Source organism: Lampetra fluviatilis, chromosome 12 (assembly GCF_964198595.1).
Source record: "Lampetra fluviatilis chromosome 12, kcLamFluv1.1, whole genome shotgun sequence".
NCBI lineage: Eukaryota > Metazoa > Chordata > Hyperoartia > Petromyzontiformes > Petromyzontidae > Lampetra > Lampetra fluviatilis.
Genome location: NC_136286.1, coordinates 3,378,113 through 3,402,995, shown reverse-complemented (window position 1 = coordinate 3,402,995; position 24,883 = coordinate 3,378,113). Strand labels below are relative to the sequence as shown.

The following is a 24,883-nucleotide window of genomic DNA, read 5'->3' as shown; positions in this document are numbered from 1 at the left end:
CACGGTACACATTTTGTTTGTTGTCCAGATTCAGTGTTTAACCGCATTAAATATGCCGCAGAGTGACAACAGGCCCCTGTTGTTGTAATCCCCTGCCGAACCTTTGCGGGCCTTGCCCGAGCTTTGCCGCGCCCGTAAGCACCCTTCTCTGCAGCAATGCGCTGGCTTGGCATCCAAACTTAATGCGGATGTTGTGCCATTTGCCTGACGAGGCAGTACGTCCCGCGCCCGACGATCGGTAACATTTTATGGGCTGCGTTGAAAATTTTACTTGTCAAGTCGGCAGAAATGCCAAAAAAGCCCCACGGCGTTATTTCGAAAATAAATTCTAGTAGAATTTTCACGAGGGCATCGCAGTGCACAGACTGTGCCCACCCACAGAGTGCTCGCTCTTAAAATGTTTCTAAGACACACCTGGCAGGTTTCGTTTTAAAAATCGCCCGTGGCGATCAAGGAAAATAAGACGCGACCGGGAAAAACTCACCATGGGGCTGAAGCTCTCGACGAATGCGCCGCCAAACATCGCCGCCATCCAGTCGCAGCTGCAGATGAGGAGGGGACGGTGTGCAGACACCTCCCCGTCATCCGAACGGAACGCCACATCTGCACGATGGCACAAGGGAGAAGACCGATAACGGATTATGGGTCTGGCCAGGCAAACCTATGAGCCGAGCGCCAGATAGCTCCCGTGACTTCAGTTCAGTTCGTAATGACAGTAGCCACGTGACGCCTAAGCCACTTCAAAAATGAGCCCGAAACAACTTTGAAAATCATCAACGCAAGCATTTCTAGCTGCACTAATAAGCTACTGGAGGGGATTATTTTTAACGTGGAATCAATGTGCTGTCGATGTAAGGGCCTCTTTAATACTCGAACAACATGCACACTGTGATCACATGAGATATACGATGGAGAATCTATTATTGTGCTTCTTTATTTTGTACTTGTATTCTCCACAACGTTGCTAACGATTATGCCGTGATCATGCAGACTGCACCGTGTGTTGTGTGCATGCGTAACGAGGTGCGTGCAGGAATCGCATTCAGTGCGTTTAAAATTAGCCTTATTTTTATCTTTTGCTTAAACACCTATACATTTTTTTATAAAGGTGTGCGCGCGCGTGTGACCCACCAGAGGTATTTGAAAGTCCCAGCAAGGTAAAACTTCCCCCCCACCCCTGCAGTGCGATAACAACATCTGCTCGTGTAAACAGACCGCCAGGGAGGTGTGTCACGTGAGCACACCCGCAGACTCAGTGGCGGCGGCGGCTGCGGCGGCGGCGGCGGCGCAGCGTGGCGGATGGCGCACGTCATTGTCCATGAAAATGTTGTTTACGCGCTCGCAACGCAAACACGCCGCCACGGAAGCACACGACCGTAACGAACCCTGAAGCTGGCCAGAGACCCGTGGAAAAAACAGGCTCATGCTCCACGTGTTTGGGCGTGTTTTTCGGTCAGGCTTTTAACTCACTTCGACTTTTGACAAAGTAACGCAAAGCGAGTTTTCCCGACGCAAGCCGTGGAAGGCTACCGCCCCGCAGTTCCCGCTCGCTCCACCTCCTGCCGGACACGCGGCCTTCATAATTCAGCGGCCACATGAGGCCTGTCACTTAGAAGAGACCCGTAAACGTATGTATGTAATCATTTTTCCCCATACGTAGCCAACCGTGCTAATCGGAGGTGCGGGGGAAGGACAATAGACTAAACACGGAAAGCAGTTCTAAAGAAATTAGTTTTCAATCTAGATTTAAAAGTGCGTAGCTCCAGTGGCTTCCTAATATTGGAAAGAAGAGTGTTCCAGACGGCCGCAGAAGCACATCTGAAAGCGCAGGATGCGGTAACCGTCTTTGTTCGATGGCTAGCCAATAGCCGCTGCGAGGATGACCAGAGTTTGCGTGATGGTTTATGCTCCTTGACGAGAAAACGATAGTTATCCATCAATGAAAACATCTTCGCCGCACTAATCGACGTGTGCTTGAGTGGAAGATTTTCAACTGACAGACACAGTTTCTAATTAGCACGCCCGGTCATTTATGTCACTGCAAGGGGACACCATGTGTTCAGCCAGTAGACACGCTATTTATTTTATCATTATTTGATATCGGTGAGGTGCGTGTCACTTTGTGTTTGAAAATGTCATTTGACCGTCTGTTAGGAAACGGTTTCCCCCACCACCTGGCACGATTCCCCACGGTGGAGCAACCAAACGGCCACGAAGACCACACTCACCCGAGAAGGTCCCTTTGGCAAGGCACTCCTTGACGCGGTTCGAGCGGCGCAGGTGGAAGGCCTTGGTGATCTCCTGGTTCATGAAGCCCTCATCGTTGAGCAGGTTGGCCACCATCATGCGCAGGTCGAACACCTCCAGCAGCTCGGCGATGGTGGCGATCTGCAGCAGGTTGTCTCCACGCCTCGTGCCCACGACCGTTGCGCCACCGCCTCCTCCTCCTCCGCCGCCACCGCAGCTGCTGCTGCTGCCACAAACGCCGCCAACGCCGCCGCCGCCACTGCCAAACCCACAGAATCCCAGCCCGCCGCTCTCGGGAACATCGAGCCGGCCGGTGTAGAGGTAGCGGAGCACGGCGAGGAAGGGACCAGGCTGCACCAGCAACGGGTCGAGGGTCACCACCGTCATGGGCCTACGCGCGCAATGGGAGACACGGAGCAGGTGAGAAATTGCCGTTATGACACAATCACCGTGTACAGTCCGGGACCAAGTCACTGTGGACACTAAGCAGGCTTTAAACGCCTGCTCACAACTCTGATTAGAGACTTCCCGGCGTTTGCAGGCTTAGCATGTCAGGTGGTGCATTATAAATTGTTTAATCCATCTGCTGAGAACTTTATTTACCCCTCCACGTATGTGTGTGTGTGTTTTCTCACTGGGTGCCCTATTCAAGCACCCGTTGATGGAATTGGCAAACCAAACAGCCACGACTGGCATCGTCCCCGCAGGCAGACTAACAAAGCCGCCACGCGACTCCCTTCGCAACGATTTGCGTTCCGCCATCTCCGCCACTGACCGTGCGGGCACGACATGCTGGGGGTCGTCCATGAGCTGCACGTGGACGCTGAGGAAGCCTCGGCCCCACTCCGCCAGGGAGCGACCGCCGGCCAGGTCGCAGCCGTTGCCGCCCCCACCCAGGAACGGCGCGCCGCCTTCGCCGTCGCGCGCCGCGTGACCCCCGCCCAGGCCTGCTGCAGAGCCGCTTAGCTTCAGCGTGCCGTCGCTTTTCGACGTGCGCAGGGTGGCCCGCGCTGTCGGTCAGGCGGAACGGCGAGAGGGCAGAGGCACGAAAGAAAATGTACGTTAAAGGGGGGGGGGGGAGGGGGGCCCACCGCCGTGGGGTCTCTATTTTTCGCGGTCGTGTTGCACAGCTCTGCCGACGCGTTTAAATCGGTAAATTCCGTTCGCGATAAGCCACGGCGGGGATGTGCAATTTACTTATTGTCCTTTTTGTAACTTTTTTTATGACTTACCTCGCCCGGCGACGCACAGCCTGCGGCCATCCTGGGTGACATCCTCGTCGATGTCCAAGCTAATGGCACGCTTCACCAGCTCCTTCTTCCGTTGGGTGCTGCCGACCTCTAATCTCCGCGGGTCGCAACCTGCAACATCCCAAGCCACGCCCTCTCCACCAATGGGTTCACCCGAGGACGCAGGCTCGTCCATTTGATCCCAATCCATGGTGAAGAGGTCGCAAAACTTTGGCGAGGAGGTGGCAAGGTAAACCTGTTTTGTGTCGTTTTAACCAACAAGAAGTTTAAGACGAAATCAAAGCTCTATAAGACATTGTCGGAATAATAATAATAATACGTGGGACAAACACGCACACACATACACACATACATGCAAACGTGCAGCACGCATAAACTGTAAATTGGAAAGGTCACTGGAAATTCTGCCGAGCAGTGAGAGCATCCACAAGCCCAGACCAGAGATGCTAATAGCATGAATGACGAGATATAAAATGAAAGTATTATTATTCTTATCATTAAATGGGTGGGTTATTAAGTAACCCACTCGTATTGGCCATGTAAATAAATCGGTATAACCCAAGGTTGGCTACTTTAGGTGGGACCAATTTCTGCTCTGGCCCACGGACGATGATTGTGTAAACTGCCAGGAAGAATTTTAGTTACCTTTTCCACTTTCCCTCATATATAAAAGATACATTGTAAAACCACACCTTAATTCATCAATGTCCTTTTGTTATGCACTAATATTTATAACAGTTTTACTATTATCTTCAAAGCATTATCACTGATGGTGCAATAACCGTGTAACAATGTACCATATGAAAGCGGACTAAAAACAAACACTGCACAATCATTATTAACTTTGTAATTAACTTTATCAGACAAAATAAAAACATGTTTCACACATTACAAGTATGCAGAAATTAGTCAAAACACAAACACACACATTATTTACAATCGTAAGAGTTGTGTTGGCATGACGTGAGCGCACTTACTTGGAGACGTAACCCAAAACAAAAGAGCTCTTATCTTGTATCTACGTACTTGTCTGTGTGCCCCAGGCGGTCTCGCTCAAGACTTTAACTTCATCATTAATATAAAACTAAATTGTACAAATCACAGACGGGCACCAGTGACCTCGCCGTCCCGACATATTCACAACGTATTGAATTCACATCCCAGTGACATAACCACAGTGGTGTGAAAACACACTTGGTCGTTACTTTTAATCAATTTTTCTCATTAACGACGCTTGAAAACAGCGAGGCACACACGGAAAACCTGGCATACATATCCCCCCATGATAAGCGCCGTTCAATCCTTGGGTAGTATATTCCTACGAATGTGTTACTTGTCACCCTGGAACACCCTTGCAAACGATATGTTCCACCTCAAGCGATTACCCAGGCGGATTATTTTTGCGAACAAAATCATAAAATCGCCTTCACAGAACGACTCGAGAAACCACCCACCTTGTGCGCGTAGATCTTCTCAGCGCCGCCCAGCGAAAACACAACGTCCGCGCAAAGCGGGCTGGCCAGGAGGCCGGCGGGCCCCGCATCGGCGTAGGAGGGCCCGTCGGCGGGGCAGTAGCAGCCCGGCGCCTCGGGCACGCACACGAGCGGCGGCGGCGGCTTGGGCGGCAGGCAAGGTGCCTGCAGTAGCGGCCGTTGCACCTTCTTCAGGTGCGACTTCCAGAACTGCAGGTGGCGGCGCGCGATGAGCGCCGCACGGATGGCGTTGTCGAACACGTCCTTGACGCCGAACTGCGCCACCACGCTCGTCTCGTAGTACGGGATGCCCAGCTCCTTGGCCACCTCGCGACCCTTCTCGGGCGGCTGGATGTCGCCCGTTTTGATGGGCCTGACCGGCGCGATAATCAGCAGGGAAGAGGAAGGAAAAAGAAGGCGAAACAGTCACTCGCTGCGAGTCGTGGAGATCCTGTTGCGTGTGTGTGTGTGGTGGTCAATGTGTGGGTGTGGGGGTAGGTGGGTGTGTGTGAAGCGGCAGTGTAGTGAATAGCATGCTGCGCTATAGACCCGGTGGCCTGAGTTCGATTCCCGCTCACGGCCAACACCGGTGTTGATTATATATCTGCACCGGTCCTGGGCCTCCCCTAAGTCAAGTCAGCCTCACATGAGTAGGTAGTGCAGTGTGTAAAATCATTGCCACTGGGGAGATAAAGGCAGCCGGGCGTGGTGCTGGCCACCCACCCCCTCATGTGCTGTACAGCGTGCTCGCAAACAGCACTTGCCCCAACAATCTGTTATGGCAATACAAGGGATCTTTGTGTTTGTGTGGGTAAGTGGAGCAGTAGCCAAGCATCTAAGTCAGTTGACTCATAACACCCGGCACCTCCGATTAGCACGGTTGGCTACGTACAGTGCGAAAGTAGTTCAACATGCATACATACATACCTGGGTCTGTCCTACCAGTGAACCTTTGACACTTAAAGTGCTTTGATGACATCGCCACCAATAGTGGCGAATGGCGACTGTTGTTCTTATTGGCTAACGTCTGTCGTTATTGCACCCTGTTTTCTGGGCACGTGTGTGGTTATGTTTCCCCATCTGATCGTCTACGTGTCTGTGTGTGGGTGTGTAATATAGATGCAAGTTGTAGATCACTGGTACAGCAGTTAGCGCACTGTGCTATGAACCTAGTGAAATGGATGTAATTCCAGGCCATGGCTAACATCAGTGGGAATTATCTGATATGGTCCTGGGCCTCCCGAATGCCAACTCAGACTTAAGAGAGTACCTGGTACGGTGTGTAAGCATCAGCAATAGAGAAACAAAAGCGGCCGGGTGTGGTTTAGCCTCGTGTGCCGTGCCAGCCTTAATAAGTGCACACCCCAACTAGTCAGCACTTTCCCCGACTAGTCCTTACATATACAAGGGAATATTTGTCTTTGAACCGTGCGTGTGCATCAGACCCCCAAACCAGAGGTTGGCAGTTAGAAACAGCGTTTGCAGGTCAAAAATATTCCCTGAGAGTCCGGCTAAGCTGCAAGATGCTGACAGTGAGTGATGCCCCCTTTCATTTGCGGGCAGCTTTCGAAGTGGTAGGCCTCACACGCGAAATGAAACAGCGGACCTTCGCAAAGGACTCCCCCCACCCCCCGCCTTTTAACCAGATCAGCGGGAGGACACGATAAGCACCGGGGGGGGGGGGGGGGGGGGGGGCACTGGTGACGAGGGGGAACGGGGCACTGGTGACGAGGGGGAACGGGGCACTGGTGACGAGGGGGAACGGGGGCTCTGGTGACGAGGGAGAACGGGGCACTGGTGACGAGGGGGAACGGGGCTCTGGTGACGAGGGGGAACGGGGCTCTGGTGACGAGGGGGAACGGGGCTCTGGTGACGAGGGGGAACGGGGCTCTGGTGACGAGGGGGAACGGGGCTCTGGTGACGAGGGGGAACGGGGCTCTGGTGACGAGGGGGAACGGGGCTCTGGTGACGAGGGGGAACGGGGCTCTGGTGACGAGGGGGAACGGGGGCTCTGGTGACGAGGGGGAACGGGGGCTCTGGTGACGAGGGGGAACGGGGCTCTGGTGACGAGGGGGAACGGGGGCTCTGGTGACGAGGGGGAACGGGGGCTCTGGTGACGAGGGGGAACGGGGCTCTGGCGACGAGGGGGAACGGGGCTCTGGCGACGAGGGGGAACGGGGCTCTGGCGACGAGGGGGAACGGGGCTCTGGCGACGAGGGGGAACGGGGCTCTGGTGACGAGGGGGAACGGGGCTCTGGTGACGAGGGGGAACGGGGCTCTGGTGACGAGGGGGAACGGGGCACTGGTGACGAGGGGGAACGGGGCACTGGTGACGAGGGGGAACGGGGCTCTGGTGACGAGGGGGAACGGGGGCTCTGGTGACGAGGGGGAACGGGGCTCTGGTGACGAGGGGGGACGGGGCTCTGGTGACGAGGGGGAACGGGGGCTCTGGTGACGAGGGGGAACGGGGGCTCTGGTGACGAGGGGGAACGGGGCTCTGGCGACGAGGGGGAACGGGGCTCTGGCGACGAGGGGGAACGGGGCTCTGGCGACGAGGGGGAACGGGGCTCTGGCGACGAGGGGGAACGGGGCTCTGGCGACGAGGGGGGACGGGGCTCTGGTGACGAGGGGGGACGGGGCTCTGGTGACGAGGGGGGACGGGGCTCTGGCGACGAGGGGGAACGGGGCTCTGGTGACGAGGGGGAACGGGGCTCTGGTGACGAGGGGGAACGGGGCTCTGGTGACGAGGGGGAACGGGGCTCTGGTGACGAGGGGGAACGGGGCTCTGGTGACGAGGGGGAACGGGGGCTCTGGTGACGAGGGGGAACGGGGCTCTGGTGACGAGGGGGAACGGGGCACTGGTGACGAGGGGGAACGGGGCTCTGGTGACGAGGGGGAACGGGGCTCTGGTGACGAGGGGGAACGGGGCTCTGGTGACGAGGGGGAACGGGGCTCTGGCGACGAGGGGGAACGGGGCTCTGGCGACGAGGGGGGACGGGGCTCTGGTGACGAGGGGGGACGGGGCTCTGGTGACGAGGGGGGACGGGGCTCTGGCGACGAGGGGGAACGGGGCTCTGGTGACGAGGGGGAACGGGGCTCTGGTGACGAGGGGGAACGGGGCTCTGGTGACGAGGGGGAACGGGGCTCTGGTGACGAGGGGGAACGGGGCTCTGGTGACGAGGGGGAACGGGGGCTCTGGTGACGAGGGGGAACGGGGCTCTGGTGACGAGGGGGAACGGGGCACTGGTGACGAGGGGGAACGGGGCTCTGGTGACGAGGGGGAACGGGGCTCTGGTGACGAGGGGGAACGGGGCTCTGGTGACGAGGGGGAACGGGGGCTCTGGCGGCACGCACTTTGCCAGCGGTCGGCGCGCCCGGTTCACCGCGTCCAGATCGGCGTATCTCAGGTCAAGCTGGCAGCCGACCAAGATGACGGGGGCACGCGGGCAGAAGTGCTTGATCTCGTGGTACCACATGCTCTTGACGTGGCGCAGGGAGTTGGGGTTCGCGATGGAAAAGCACAGGACCACGACGTCCGACCTGGAAAGGAGAAGTCAACAAAAACACGGAAGCGTAAAGGGGGGAAACAAAGAGAGGAAGAGGTCGCAGAGCCACTATTTTGCTCTTCAACACGTAAGCACTGGCGTGAACAACTTAAAAGTTTTAACTAAAAACTCAACGATTATTTATTTGACCAGGTAAGGCCCACTGAGCTATACTGTACAACTCTTTCAGAAGAAACCTAGCCACAAATGACAGCTCAAAGAAGTGGCTTATCGCTTGGAAATTTATAGCAGACAAATAATCTAAAACGCATGTTTCTAAAGTTGGAGGGAAACACCGGAGGACACGGAGCAAAATCCACGCAACCACGGGGAGGACATGCAAATTCCAAATATACGGGCGTCAAGGTCGGGATTGAACCCACATCGTCCTGCATACCAGGCGAGGTAGTTAACATCTCACCTCCATGGAGCCCCGATAACTTTGTACCATGCATAATTTTCGAAACCTTTGTTGCGATACATTTTTTGTTGTTTATGCTTTTTGTTTTTATACCGTTTCTTGATGTGGTTATTCATTTTTATTTTCTGAACTTAATCATTTGCTATAAATAGGATGTAGCCCTTACTGCGATTTATGCATATAATTATTGTACAGTGTTGGGAGATGCAATTAGCATGAATGACACTATATGATACTGAAATCATTCTTATTATCCAGCATTTACGTTGTAACGTTTGTGCAGGGCTTTCAAGGACCATTAAAAAAAAATCTATTTTTTTTAAGAATGAAACAGGACGAATCCTCCATAACCCTGTTGCGACACATTTATAAATAACGCGATCTAACCCAAAAAACTTTATTATGAATAATACTGGTCGCGAAAGCCTACGTGTTAAAGGTAAGAAAGTCACTAAAAATAAATAAGGTATACAAGTACAAATTGTAAAAGTATTTGATATATTAATTCCTGCCGATTTTTCAACACTAAATGCAAGCTTGGGCAAGGCAGCAAAACAACGATAACAATGACAGTGCCAGAACCAACAACAAAAAGCACGAAACTAATGTAGGCTTTTCAATGACATGTACTGCATTAAAATAATCTAGAAGGAATAAATTACACAAACACTAGTAGAATGTAGAAGGGGACGTGATATTCCATGACACGTCAAAAGACCTTGGCTCACACTCACACGACTCTCTACGTCTTTGTGCTCGAGACAAAGAGACCTGCCCCACACAATAATGACTCGTGCCCAGAGGCACACTTCCTGTACAATTATGCGCCGCCATTCGCCCGAACCACAGGCTCAGAGCTTGATGGCACAAAGCATTCCACTCCCGTACTTAAAGGGTCATTGAATTAAAATCATCCACGTTATTGTGAGCAGCACGGTGGCAGCCCTCCCCGTCTACAGGGCAACGGGTAACAACGTGCACAAAACAAAGACCTAGCCTGTAACAGACTGTTGGGGCAAGTGCTGTTAGCGAGCACCTATGAAGGCCGGCACGGTACACGAGGGGGTGGGTGGCCAGCACCACGCCCGGCCGCCTTTGTCTCTCTAATGGCCATGATATTAGACAGCACCAGGTACTCATTTGAGGCCGAGTCAACCTATGGGCGGGCCAGGACCGGTTCAAATAATCGTCACTGGTGTTGGCCGTAAGCGGGAATCGAACTCGGGTCGCCGGATTCGTAGCGCAGCGCGCAAACCACTGCACTACCGGATAACAACGTGCACGCGACACGCACACACACACACGCGCACACACACACACGCGCGCACACACACACACACACGCGCGCACACACACACGTAAAGCCTACCAACTGCAGCGTAAAACACGTTGAGATTCACCAGGCACAAGGATGGTACAGGAAACACAACCACACGCATTGTGTGTTTTGCTCATTCCAGCCCCCATAGGCTGCCCCAGATATATCCGTGGGTTTCCAGGGCAGGGGTGGCGTGCAAAGAATTTGATGTGGTGGAAACCCTCACCGCCGCATGAGTAATCCAGCCGCCGTCTAATGATATCCGAGGGCGTGTTTACACATTGAAAACCCACGCTGCACCCAACTGCATGCTGCCCATAGGCGGAGTTTGGCTTCTTTTAGGAATCGCGGGTGCATGTAATTTGGTTTTTTTTTATTGTAAACTACTGAAAATAAAATAAAGATGTCCAGTTTGGAAGGGGCATTGCCCCCCCCTCCCCGCCGCCCCGTGCCCCCCCCCCCCCCCCCGCAAACTTGCCGCCCTATGTTCCAGGTAACGCGGCTGTGGTGACGTTAGGGAGGGGGGTTCCATCATCAGGCTGGTGTCACAGCGGTAACGCGCTTGTGCCTTGCTGCCAAAAAAAGGGGGCCTGGGCTTCTATTGTTGACGACTCGGCCGCCTTCCTGAGTGGAGGTTTAAAAAAAAAAATCCAATTGTTCGGCATGAGTTTCCTGCACGAGCGATCCGGTTTTCTCCCAAAACAAAACAAAACAATGTTACTTGCATGGACCAAACGTCCCATTGCAAAAAAAATGTCTGCATGTGTGCAGCTTCTTTCCCTTCTATATGTTAGCCCCCCCCCCACACTTCTCTTTTCCCACCCCCCACGCTGAATTAATTTTAATAAAATAACAGCCAACCCTGTAAAATCCAAACTATACGCCTCCGTGTACTTAGGGACGTGCATGACCTGTAATGCAGGTCAGTAAGTGTATTATTGGAATGTACCATGCATAAAATCTATTAAAAAATATCCTTGTTAATCGCTGCATTGGGATGACACAGCAGCAGCAACATCGCCATCCCTTGCTGTGAAAACTTGGGAGAACCCTCCCGACAAAAAAAAAAGCGAGGCTTTCCTGGGTGAACCAGCGGAATAATAATAACTGGACTGAGCGACGCACCAATAGCACTCCTCACGCTAACACGCGTGGCTTCTCCCAGCCAATATCTGTCGGTTGTATAGATCTTCAGAAGGCCCTCCTGCCTTAGCATAAATAAAAATCCAAACACAGCAACCAGACAACGTTCGACGAGAGTAATTCATCAATCCCAGTGACACTCGGTTATTCACAACCGATACATTTAAATGGTTTCCATTTAGTGAAAAAAATTGTATTCAATGCCCCCCCCGCCCACGTGACGTAGATCGAGGCTGCCAAGCGGTTCGTAAATAAATTACCCACGCGGTTATAATGGTCGGCTCCAAAACGCTCCGAGCAGGACGTTCATCGCCGTCCCCTTGACGTGCTCTTGACGCGTCAACGAAAAGCATTTAATTGCCACGGAGAAAACCGTGGCAGTCGCGGTTGGCAGACGATTGGTTTAAGGCATCGGATGACCAGTTGCGCCTGGCCGTCGTCAGGGCGGCCGCGAGATACTATGACAGCGCACGCACGCGAGCGGCCGACTCGCTGACCAGAGCGGTTAAGGATGGTCAAACAACCCCCACCCCCCCCGTGACCGAGGCGGCCTGCAGAGACCTAGGAGCGAGCAGATTGCTTTTATTCATACACAGCTCACTAAAAATTGAAATGCCAAAACCAGTTCGGAATTTTTCAATTTCAGCCGGATCGGCTGGGATGATGTTAAATGTGTGTTTTGGCAGTAATTATTGTTAAAAGCAGCCCATTTGTCGACGGACGCTGCATCTGCATTGACTGTTACCGTAATAGCAGCAGCCACCGGTCAAAACGCATTAAACCTGCATTAATGGCACGCCCAATGAAGAGTGCAGGGATTTAATTAGGGTGAGCTAGCGTGGACAGTCAACAGCAGCCCACCGTTGGCTACCGAGGGGATACGCCCTTCCCCCTTTTCTGTACAGCAAATGACAAAATATAGGGGGGGAATGCTACCATAACTACTAGAATTAAACACGCCACCTCCTTTGGTTAGAGCACGCACGCGCGCACACACACACGCACGCACACACGCTCACACACACACGCACGCACACACGCTCACACACACACGCACACACACGCACGCACGCAGAACCAGCATTGACATGGGCGGTGGTGTATCGAGTCATAAAACCATTACACGGTGCCAATGCGATAAAAGCCACGATGCCGTAAGTCAGAATGTGCTCGGGCAGATGGGATGGGAGCCATACTGGTAAATGATTAAGCAGTCAAATGGACAATCCTTACAGCACCGTGCGGTTAGCTTTACCGCCCCCCCCCCCAGCTGCTCAACCAGAACACCCACGCTTCCTTTTGGTCAGCATCTTTTTCTCCGGCCGGCGGTGGCATAATTTGCACACAATTGGCAAACGGTAAATTCAAATCGCTGCCTCCGACCCAATGCTGCTCCGCTAATCCACTAATTAAATTGAACGTTAGTGGTCGGAATTTATTTTTTCACGCTTTAGCGTCTATCACACAACACACACCGCATTACGTCCAAAACACCACAACAGCCTAATCCAGCGCCCAGCAGTTTTTATTTTATCGTGATGTCACGGGATGATCCACACACGATTTCAATGAAATACAAACGCGTCCACGCGACGTCTGCGATTAATTTCATTCCCTGCAATCCGGGCGCCCAACCGCAAGCGGAGCATCTTAGCCGAGCGGCGCAGTCGCCATAGCGATGGGAGGCGGGTTGCCACGATGCTTATGTGCCGTTTCCAATGGTAACCCGGGTAAGTGCTGCTGCCCGCTTGCCTTTAACCTCGCGTGGCTGGAAATGCGGCTGCAAGCGTCGAAAGCCGTCACCGCCGATGGGGGGCCTCAAAGCGGCAATGTCCGCTTTGAGATTGTAAACATTGAGAGGCCGTTATCGTCAATCAGCCCGGATCAGATTGCAGGAACCACCCGAGGTGGCCGTAAATGTTTGGCGTTCCAATTTCCTTATGCAGCCAACAATAGTGAATTACATGATAACCACGTCAAAAGATTGGGGAGGGGGGGTGGGTGTCAAGTATTTCGCTCTTAATGACCGTGTAAATAAATGGGTACAACTAAAGTTTTGCTAGCTTACTTGGAACCGATTTCCGCTGCGGCCATGTGAACTTATAAAAGGCGAGTTTGTGGCAGTGTTAGGTCAACGCTGACATTCAATGGCGTCAAAGAGCTCCTGTGGAAAAGCACACCGCTTTGAAGCTTGAAACGGATCCCGGCAGGAGGCAAGGTTTTAGTTACGCTCGTGCGACATTAACTATTGAACAACGCGATCGCAGGCTCGGATCGCGAGGTGCTCAGTGGCATGGCAACAACAAATTAGTAGTGGCACCTATGTTACAGGTTACACACTCATTTGTTTTATGTTGAACGAAACGACTTCAACGTTCCAATGGACCAGTGCCAAAACGCGACGACTGTAAAGATGTTTTTGTTTAAGGCAAATCGTGACCACTTCATAGAAATGAGCCAGCTTAAACTAAACAAAAAACTATAATATATTTGTATTTTACCAGGTAAGGTCCACTGAGCCACATAGCTCTTTTTCAGAAGCGGCCTGGTCACAAATGATAGCTCAACGAAGTAGCAGCTTATCACGTGGAAATGTATAGCAGCCAAATACTCCAAAAGCATGTTTCTTAATGTGTAGGGAAAAACCGGAAAACCGGAAAAAAATCCAGGCGCCCATGGGGAGAGACTTGCAAACTCCAAATATACAGGCATCAGGGTCGGGATCAAATCCATGACCTCCTGTATACCAGGCGAGGTATTTAACATCTCCTAGCCACCACGGCGCCCCAGCTTGGCACAACACATGCACTGTGAACACAGCAAATAAAGAGCCAACGAAAATGAAACCAGGTGCTGGCAGAATGCCAAGGGTGAGGCTTGGGTCAAGGATTGCTGGTAGGCTGGAAGGAGAGTCATATTGTCCGATTGGCTCGTGGTGTTTCTTCTTTTACTTGCTTTTTAACACAGTTGCTGAGCACAGGCCCAAAGACCAGCAGCAAACCCGCACTTGCAAAGTTGTAATAGAAAAGAGAAGGGCTTTCACCTGCCAGTATGTTGGTTGATCACAATACAGTCAGACTGCTAGAGCGAGTCCACATTATGAGTGGAGGAATCAATGAGTGAAGTTCAACGAAACAATGACGACAGAAGAGTAAAAACGACACTGCCGATCGCCAGTGAGCGAGTGGCCGAGAGTTAGGGCTCTTGTTTGAGTTGGCACGTGTTCTCGCCCACCCCTGGCCAATGCAGTGGCCTTTCTTGGGTTCCTACGGCCGTTCACTCCTGCGGTTTTCACTGCACTACGGCGCGAACGTCACCGAGCCTTGTATCGCATCATCCTGCGTCGTCGTCGTCGTGCATCGCCGTACCTGCTGTAGGCGAAACGCCGGTCCTTGTGGTGGTCTCCAAACGTGTCCCAGAGGCGCAGAGAGACGCTCACCTCGTCCACCACATCCCGGGAGCGCTCCAACACCTGGTAGAGCCGGGAGTTGTGGCCCGGCGGGGGAGCAGGTCAGAGCTGACACATTTAAGATGATTCCCCCCTCACCCCCCACTCCCGACCTACCCCTCCTCCCAAGAGCGCTCGCCACGCTTTGCAATAAGAGCTCATAGCTGAGCCGCTAGTTTCACAAGTAGTGAAGCGTGCTTGGGTTTTTATTACAAGCAGCAACCCTGGCGGGTCCAGGCACGGTGTCCCGTTTCATCCACGAGCCGACGCCAACAACTTCATGAGGCGGCGGGGTCAACCAAAAGCCACGCAGGAGTACGTGCCGATCTCAGGGTTTTAAACGACGGAAATATGGGGCACAGTTTTAAACGCTCTACTGGTCTAGATGAGGGTGGTGGTGAGGTGCGGGATAATTGGGGGGGGGGGGGGGGGGGGCAGCGGGAAATACAGGGGGGGACCCAAGATTAATACAACGGCGCAACGGCACTAACTTGATTTAATCGTCAATCCCGGGGCGGATGCTCGAAAATCGTTATTAGAATTTTTTACCTGCGACGCGATCGGTCAAAGAATTTTTCTCGCACGCTTGTCAAAGGAGACGCAATTTTAAAAATGCAATCGTTAAAAACGGGGGGGAAAAAAGCGGGCTCCAGTTGTCTCCAGCGGTAGCTTCCGAGACACAGAGGTCTCAATTTAATTCCGATCATTACCAGCGAGCCATAATTGTCCTAAACAATGTGTACCGTGTCATTTCACATCTCCGTGCCCATCCACTAGCGCGCTGCCCACACACATCGTTCAGAACCGCTCCACGGCATATAAATCCTACTTAATCTTGCACTCATTGTGGATTTAACACCAACAACGGGCGCTCCGGGGTGCAATTACCTCCTTTGGCGTGCAATCTCTCCGAGACATTGCCGGGTCTCCTCTATCACTGGCCAACTAAATCTCAAACGACCGACATTGGCCCTAATACTTTGGGAGTAATGTATTTTTGAACGCAAAATTGCAGTCGCAAACGGGGCCAAAGGATATCCCTTTGCCGATCAAAGGAACAAGGCACACGAATTCACCATCCGCAATGAACGTTAGCAATTAAAGTTGTTGCAAGTATGCTTTGAGCAGATCCGATACAGAATCAGAACTCTGGTCATCCTCGCAGTGGCTTTTGGCTAGCCGTCGAACAAAGAGGGTCACTGCATCGTGCGCTTTCGGATGCGCTTCTGCGGCCATCTGGAACGCTCTTCCTTCCGATATGAGGAAGCCACTGGAGAGCTATGCACTTTTAAATCAAGACTCATTTCTTTAAAACTGTATTTTGTATTTAGTTTGTTGTCCTTCCCCCACACCTCCGATTGGCACGGCTGGCTACGTACGGTGCGAAAGAAGTTCAACATAAATACAATATATATTTATCCTGGTGAAATCCAATGAGTTATCAAGCTCTTTTTACAGATGTCCAGTAAAACGGGCTCACAGGGGATGCTGGGCATCTCAGTGCATCACGTAATGCGTGAGAAACCTTGGTGAGAAAGCGCGCATCAATTCACATTGTGGCACACTTTGAATTTTATTCATTCATATTTATTTCAAGACACCAAAGCGCGTATGGCCGATGCATGTTACTCCACATCCCACTCACCAAACAGGTTCCAAATAAACCCCTCAGCAAATCTGAGCATTAACATTTAATCATTTATCAAGAGTCACTTATGAGAAGCTAAAACACAGCAAGTTCTACAAGAACAAGCGTTGTTTTATAACGAGCACAGGAGTACTGGAGAGGAGCAGCAGTGCCGTGCTTTGTGCATTGAGCTCCAAACCCGGTGGCCTGAGTTCAATTCCCAGCCATGGCTAATGTCAGTGGCGAGCGATCTGAACCGACCATGGCACCGGCTAGCCAATTCGCCTACCTGCAATGACTGGCGTGGTGAAATATGGCAAAAACAACCTCAACATCCAATACGGAGCCAGCTGAGCACTCCGACTTCCGAGCCACACGGTCACCTCTGCTGACCACCTTTATTAAGACGAGACACCGACACCGCCACACTGCACCCCTCATCCCCCCCCTTCCCCCCCACCCCTATCCCTACCCCATCCCACCACCTCCCCCCCAAATCTCTCTGCCAGGCCTGCCCAATTCAGCAACGGCAAGGTGTGTCGAATGGCACATCGGTGAAACATCGCCGGCTGGCGCCACTCACCTCCTGGCACACGCGGTATTGATCGATGGCCCAGACGGTGGGCACATGGGTGGCCAGCAGCTGGTACTGCGTGAGCGTCGCGTTGCAGGCCCGCGCGCAGATGAGGCGCGTCTTCCCGACCGCATTGTCCCCAACGACGACGCACTTTATCGTCTCCACGTTGGGACGCTCGTAGTCCATGTCGATGTCCATCTGCAGCCACCGGGGTGGACACAGAGGAGACAGAAGCGCCAGCCATTAGCAAGCACAAAGCAAGCGCTTTAGCTCCTGCGCTTTGTCCAATGGGCTCTCGGGTCGTACCAGATGCTGTTCGGCGTGGCGTCCGACGTTTTTGCTCCACGTGCTGGGGGGCATCTTCAGGAGCCGAATTCATCATCGCTATCAACGGAATTTAGCTCCTGAAGAAGCACCCAACAGCCGGTGTGAAACGTTGAACATCATGCTGAAAAACGTGCTACAACCCGCAAACACATCGGAGAGTGGCATAGCACAACCGTGGAAATGAACACAATAGCATAAACATCAAATAATCATCATAACATCAAATAATCATCATTTATTTTCTCTCTACTGCTGGATGGTCTCCCCCCCCCCCATGCCGTGTCAATCATGAGGATTGTTTCACCCAAATAACCGACATGGGAAGCAGGGGGTTCAATTAAAACAAATATGGAACCTCGTGAGACATGTAAATAAATATTTTTTGTCATCATCACCACCACATCGCCATGTTCTATCTACTGGTGGATGAAGCCCCCACGATTCCACTCCCCGCCCCACCATCTTTCCCTCTGCTTGCCAGCATTCACCGTGACGAGAAAGTGTGAGACCCATTTCACCACTGGAGCAAAAAGAGGCTGGGGAGAATGTGTAAATCTCACTACCTCCACGGTGCAAGGGGCAGGGATGCACAGCACGTTCCACGGGAACGTAAACACGCAAAAAACACACCAGCACACGTTCTCCTTAATATTTACATGCAAACATACAATATTTTCACGAGATTACTATAATAAAGATCATCAACCTATTTCCAGGATTACTATGAAACCCTCACAATTCGAATAGGGTTACGACGCGGAAAAAAACCACGACATTCTGATTTACATGTCATCGATTATTGATGCTGATATGTGAACCGCTCCTGGGCCCCCAACGCTCTCCGCCAACCCGCAATGACCAAAAGGGTGAAGTATGGCCAAACGACCCCAATGTCCAGTCCAGATATTGCGTGCGGATGTCTTCATCCAGCAGTGAATTGACAAATGGCCGCACTGTTATTATTATTTACGAACACCATTGGCGAGCGACATCTGAACTGCTCCTGGTTGGCCGGGAAGTATGGTCAAACCCCAGCGACCAACAACAATGCATGGGAGGAAGGACATTCATCCAGTAGTGTATTAACAAAAAAGGGCTGTACGTTTAATACTCCATATCAATGTACTCATAATCATGGCACTACTAATATTTTGGCAAAAAATTAACCCGTAAAAACAAAGTTTTTCACTATAAATCCTTTATATGCGTGGCGGCTAGAGTCCTCTCGTCCTCTGGCTTGAGATGGCTGCCACCTATGGGTCAGATGAATGCCTGCCACCATTAAGCAATTGGTAATTAAATATAATTTATTTTTTCCTAAAAAGTGTAAAATTTTGGACATTTTTTTTTCACGAAAATACATTGTCACGCACAACGAGTCTGTGTGCAAAATGTCAGCTCGATTGGATCACGGGAAGTGGGTTAAAAAACGACCGAAAGATTTGCACGGTCGTAAGCGCGCAAGCAAGCAAGCAAGTAAACTTAATATAAAGGATTTAAAAAGGGCTGTACGTTTTATACTGCATATCAATGTACTCACAATCATGGCACTACTAATATTATGGCAAAAATGAAACGATTTTTCACGAAACCCATGGCTTTTCGTCTAGTTGATAAACAGGCCGCTCGTGGCAAAGCCCCCGCACAATCTGTGATCTCAGGACGGCTCTCTCGGACCGCGCGACAACAACAATCCACCTGCTGTCTGCCAAGTTGGGCCCCATCTTGGCGCTCCCCGGCATGCAAATTGGCTGCTCCGGGAAGGCGATACGAACGCACTTCTGAAGAGGATATATTCCCGGGAGACGTGGCAGTGTAGCAATGGAATGGACCATCTCCCATGTTTTATTAATTTTGTTCGTATGGCAAAAAAAAAAATTGGTTTTCGCACTGGGTAGAAAATACAGGGCAAGTGATTTTTGCCAATATTAAAACAATAATGTATATTTCTACAACACCCCCCCCCCCAACCTGCTCCCGCAAGTTCTATTGTAATATATGTATATTTAAATAACATTTCTATTTCCATTTATTGTAGCGCAGCAACTATCAACAAAGTGTGGATGGCTGCCAAATCCGGATACGCACCACATTTAAAAATGGGCTTCGCAATTAATAATGAAAACTGCCCATTTGGATAGGTTCTTCCATTTTTCTTGCATGTTGCACAAATTATTTATAATAAACTCTTTATACGGGGTATCTCCATTAGAACGACTGCTCGGTCAGCATCAGTTCATTTTCTTCAGGACGTATCATGACCGAACATTGCAAGATAGCTCTCCATTCCAGCTCTCTGACAAATGTTCACTGGACTGTACTGTTTTTGATGCAATCGAATTTAGGCCGTAGACTATCGAAAACCACATTTATTCGGGCGAGAATTCTGAATAACCAAAGCCTACAAGCAATTACTATTTCAGTGCTTATCTATTAAACAAATCCATAAGATATTTAAAAAAAATAGTAATCAATGACGCCGCCTTAAAAGAAAAAATACAGAATAACAATGTTTCAGCAATGGCCCTTCTTCATAGCACCAACGTTTCAGGTACTGGCCCTTCTGCATTGCACCATGTGCTATGAAGAAGGGGGGCGAACTACCCAAAACTTTGCCTCTTGTATATTTTTCCTCTTCAAGCAGTGTTATTGACGGATGCGTTTCAATTATAATTTTTTTGCTCGTGCACCACTGCCAATGCAACATCACCAAATAAGTCATATTTTTTATTGCTTTATGGATGGAGCAGCATTCCCTGTGGCAGATGATTACAATAGTGAAAGTGCCTTTATGTCAACAGAATTGACGGCACGCACGCCTTTTACTTATGAAAACACAAGTCGGTGTGCAATGTTTTTGCATCGCCGTCACTTCAGACACCCCTATGTTTTGAAAGGAAGCAAAGGAATGAAAACAAAGAGCCCCACGTGCCCTATTTCTGGTGCCGCTGATATTGAGCTGTAAATGCAAACCAAACAGTGGCATTACAACACTCTTGCAATGTGTACAAGCAATGATTCCCACTGCTGTCGCATATATGTCACGTGCCACACCTAAGGTTGGAAAGGCCCTGCACTAATTACAGTAAGACTGTAATTAATGTATTATGAATTTAATACAAAAAAATCCATCGCTTATTTGACAGCTCTATCATTAAGCAGGTGGCACTGGGCCAGCAAATACAATTCTCGATATGTATGACATACACCGGAAGTTGGTGATTTATTTACATGCTCTGGCTACTAGACAGTTTATTAATTGTGAAAAAAAGAGCAAACTCTTTCCTTTTCACGCATCTGGGGCACGTACCCAGGCTTGGTGTGAAATGCTCCCACAGGTAAATACTGAATACCATGTAACCAAGCACGCGGCTTTACAAAACACACACACACAAGAAACAAACGTGAACAACAAGACCAGCCATGCAGTTCGATGTAACCGCATACACCACTGTCAACCCCCTCAGATCACCTGCCAACCTCTCCTCATTGACCAGCCACTCAGGTCATCTGTCAACCAGCCACTCAACTTACCTGCCAACCATCCAACTCGTCAACCACCCACTTCACCTGCCAAGCACGCAACCCAGCAACCTGGCTCACCTTCAAACCAACTCGCTCATCAACTGGCCACTTAGTTCACCTGCAAATCATGCCCAAGAGTCTACAACCCCAGTTCATCAAAGCCACGCACCCTACACCAGCCACCCAACCCAATGACAGCAACCCAACCCATCAGCCATCCACTTAAATTAACAGGCAATTGAGTGAAGGCACCCAACCCTCTCCAGTAGGCCTGTAACGATAGACCGATACAGATTTGACTAAATATTGTTGTGCTCACAACATGTATTTACTGTGAAAGCATGTATGCTGTTACATGTGGGCTCAGAGTGAACAAAACTGTACAAACAAGATAAAATAAACACGTGGAACAACACAAATGACATGGCAAAACTGAGACCTAAAACACACGTGTTTCTTTAATTGTATCACGACCTCGAACCAGCCACCCTATGCTTCCACTCAAGCTATAACAGAGCTACACAGGCCAACAACCAACCCACACTATTCAGCCATTATATCAATTAACAGCAAAGGCACTTGACACAGCCACTCAACCAATTTGTTGGTGATCAGGCCATCAGCCGACCACTCAAACCATCAGTCACCCATCCAGATAGCCCATTAACCAGTCACCCAGCCCACTGTCCAGCCACTCAGCTGATCTGGCAATCACTTAGTCCATCAACCCACCATTTTATGCAACCATTCAACCCCATATGCAGGCCACCTAGCTCACGAGCAAAATCAAATCGACCAAGTCGTACTGCTATTCAGTTCACCCATTTCAGCAGCCAGTCCAGTAGAAGCCTCCCTTCTCAACCGTTCAGACAGCCATCCAGATGGACCGCCAAAGTGGTGAATCCACCCTTATCCATCCATCCAGTCCAATACCCCCCATCCATAACACCCGCCCCACTCCCCAGCCCCATCAACCAAGCCAAACCACCCTGCCACCGAGCCCATCACGCCGCATCGAGGTCCATCAACCAGTCACGCGGTCCATTATTCATCCATTCACCCCGTTATCCACCCTGCCAATGTGCTTGTTGGCAGACACAATCAGTCCCATAACCCACTCGCGCGCAGTCCACCTACAAGCACACCATGCAGCCCATTAAATGCATCTCGTCATGCAGCCGGTTACCAGACACACAACCTGTAACCCGGAAATTTGCTCAGCCATCCAGCCCATACATAAGTCGCAGTTGTCATCTAAACACTATAGCCAGTCAGCCAGTCCAGCTCATAACCCAACCACTCAACCAATGATCCAGTCACCCAGCCCATTATCACCAAGCTCATATAGCCACACCAGGTACTCGTTTGAGGCGGAGTCGTCGTAGGGAAGGCATAAGACCGGTTCAGATCATCGTCACCGGTGTTGGCCGTGAGCACACCGCTACACCACCGCTCCCCACCTGAATAGACCCACAAAGGCAATAATCCACCGTATAGCCCCACATAGACTGCTGGAGAAACAAACACCCATTGGCACACAATGGATACCCAGACACAGAACACACAAACACAACGACACACTGACATGCAGAGACACACATCGACACGAAAACACGGACACACACAAGCCAACACTGGCACACACATTCACTGACACAAAAGAGACATGCGCGCACTGACAAAGACACACACATACCGACATATACACTAACACCTGCACCCACTCGCACATACCGACACTAATATACGTACCTACAGACACACATAACCAAGTGACACTCACATGTACTGACACACACACACAAAAAGATTCGCTGTGTACCCTACAAAGCCACGAACGCACACTCGCCCATACAACCGACACGCAGAAAGATTCATGCATAGAAGACACAAACAGATACACACACACTGACACAAACACAAATATCTCCCATGTAGCCTTTAACAAGACTGTAGGGCAAACGCTGCTAGCGAGCACCTATTAAGGCCGGCACGGTAACACGAGTGGATGGGTGGCCAGCACCACGCCCGGCCGCCTTTGTCTTCCCAATAGCAATTTTTTTTTTACATCGCACCAGGTACTTATTTGAGGCCGAGTCGACCCAGGGGGGCTCAAAACCGGTTCAGATAATCGTCACTGGTCTTGGCCGTGAGCGGGAATCAACCTCGGGTCGCTGGGTTCAAAGCGCAGCGCGCTAACCACTCCACCACCGCTCCCCACTGACACACACGCACACTGACACACACGCACACACACACTGACACACGCACGGTCACACTGACACACACACTGACACACGCACGGTCACACTGACACACACACTGACACACACACACGGTCACACACACGCACACTGACACACACGCACACACACACGGTCACACACGCACACACTGACACACACGCACACACACACGGTCACACACGCACTGACACACACGCACACTGACACACACACACACTGACACACACACACACGCACACACACTGACACACACACACACTGACACACACAAACGCAGACTGACACAGACGCACGCTGACACAGACGCACATTGACACAGACGCACACACACGGTCACACATGCACACACACGGTCACACATGCACACACACTGCCACACGTACACACGGACTGACTGACACACGCACACACACTGACACACATGCACACACTGACACACGCACACACACACATGCAAACACTGACACACAGACACACTAACACACGCACACTGACAGACACACATGCAAACACTGACACACACATGCAAACACTGACAGACACACATGCAAACACTGACACACAGACACACTAACACACGCACACTGACACACACATGCAAACACCGATGCAAACACTGACACACAGACACACACCGACACACGCACACACACTGACAGACACACGCACACACAAACATGCAAACACTGACACACAGACACATGCATGCGCCGACACGCGCAACGACACGCACAATGCAAAGGCACGCTCCGCTTACCGCAGTCAGTCTCGTGTCTCCAGGCACAGCAATGGGCGGCACGAAGCGACAGAGGCACTGGGAGCCAATGAAGTCTACGGACGACGACGATGCTAAATGATGAAGAGGATGATGAAGATGCTGATGATGATGATGAGGGGCGCGGCCAGCAACCGCCCGGCCTCACACAACACCGCGCACCGTCATCGCTCCCAACACCACCAGCAGCACTTCACAATGGAGCCAAACGGGGCTATACCGCAGCAGCAAGAAGTGTAAAAAAAAACACGCGACTAAAAAAATAACTACGATATAAATAAAAGTCACAAAAATACACACAATAATTCGAGGGCGAGGAAAAAAAACAAGCTTTAATCTGAGGTCGTCGCCGACGAGGTGAAAATCACGTCGGATAAGATTTTAATTGTAAATTGTTGATCACGATCGCGCTTTTAAACGCAACGCGCTTTTTGTTCTCGCGGCCTGCGACTACACGCAACTGTGCGGGGCGCGCGCCCCCTTATATATGTGGACATACGCGACCGGAAGTGACGTCACGACGCACACGGACGTACGCGCAAAGGCGGAGCGATCGCGACGTCCTTTGCGTCACGACCCGAGAGGAGCGCGCCCATTGGCCAGTTTGCAGAAACGAATGGGAGGGGGCGCTGCGTTACGTCACCGCGTATGCAAATGAGCGCTGCGCGCCGCCTTTCATTCATAAAAAAATACGGACGCGTCCCGGGCACCGCGAGCACGTGGGTCGCACGCCCGTATGGGGTTCATCTCAGCTGCAGCGGTGGCAGCAACGGCAGCAACAGTATAACATCAGCGAGCCAGCGAGTGATTTGAATCTAGTATATATGTTTTAAAAATATGCCTGTAGTATGAATTATTTTTAGTAAAAAAAAAACAATAATGTAGTTAGAAAAAAATACATGCAGTGGTTGTGTGAGCGCGGATTGAAACGTAACTCTCCGCGTTTGTCATTAGCACTGCTT

General features: G+C 51.1%; 1 protein-coding gene across 1 annotated transcript in view; it reads right to left on the bottom strand.

Moving 5' to 3' along the window:
- LOC144935055 (rho-related BTB domain-containing protein 1-like) overlaps nt 1-24,373 on the bottom strand; it is a 41,240-nt gene extending 16,867 nt beyond the window's left edge. The window contains exons 1-9 of the mRNA XM_078861377.1: nt 23,904-24,373; nt 17,055-17,246; nt 14,765-14,868; nt 8,324-8,509; nt 4,952-5,342; nt 3,480-3,732; nt 3,023-3,257; nt 2,229-2,638; nt 485-603 (exon numbers count right to left, since the gene is read on the bottom strand). Of these exons, the coding sequence (XP_078717503.1) occupies nt 485-603; nt 2,229-2,638; nt 3,023-3,257; nt 3,480-3,732; nt 4,952-5,342; nt 8,324-8,509; nt 14,765-14,868; nt 17,055-17,246 (1,890 nt within the window). The 5' untranslated portion in view covers nt 23,904-24,373. The remainder of the gene's footprint in view (nt 1-484; nt 604-2,228; nt 2,639-3,022; nt 3,258-3,479; nt 3,733-4,951; nt 5,343-8,323; nt 8,510-14,764; nt 14,869-17,054; nt 17,247-23,903) is intronic.
- Nucleotides 24,374-24,883: the final 510 nt, after the last annotated feature.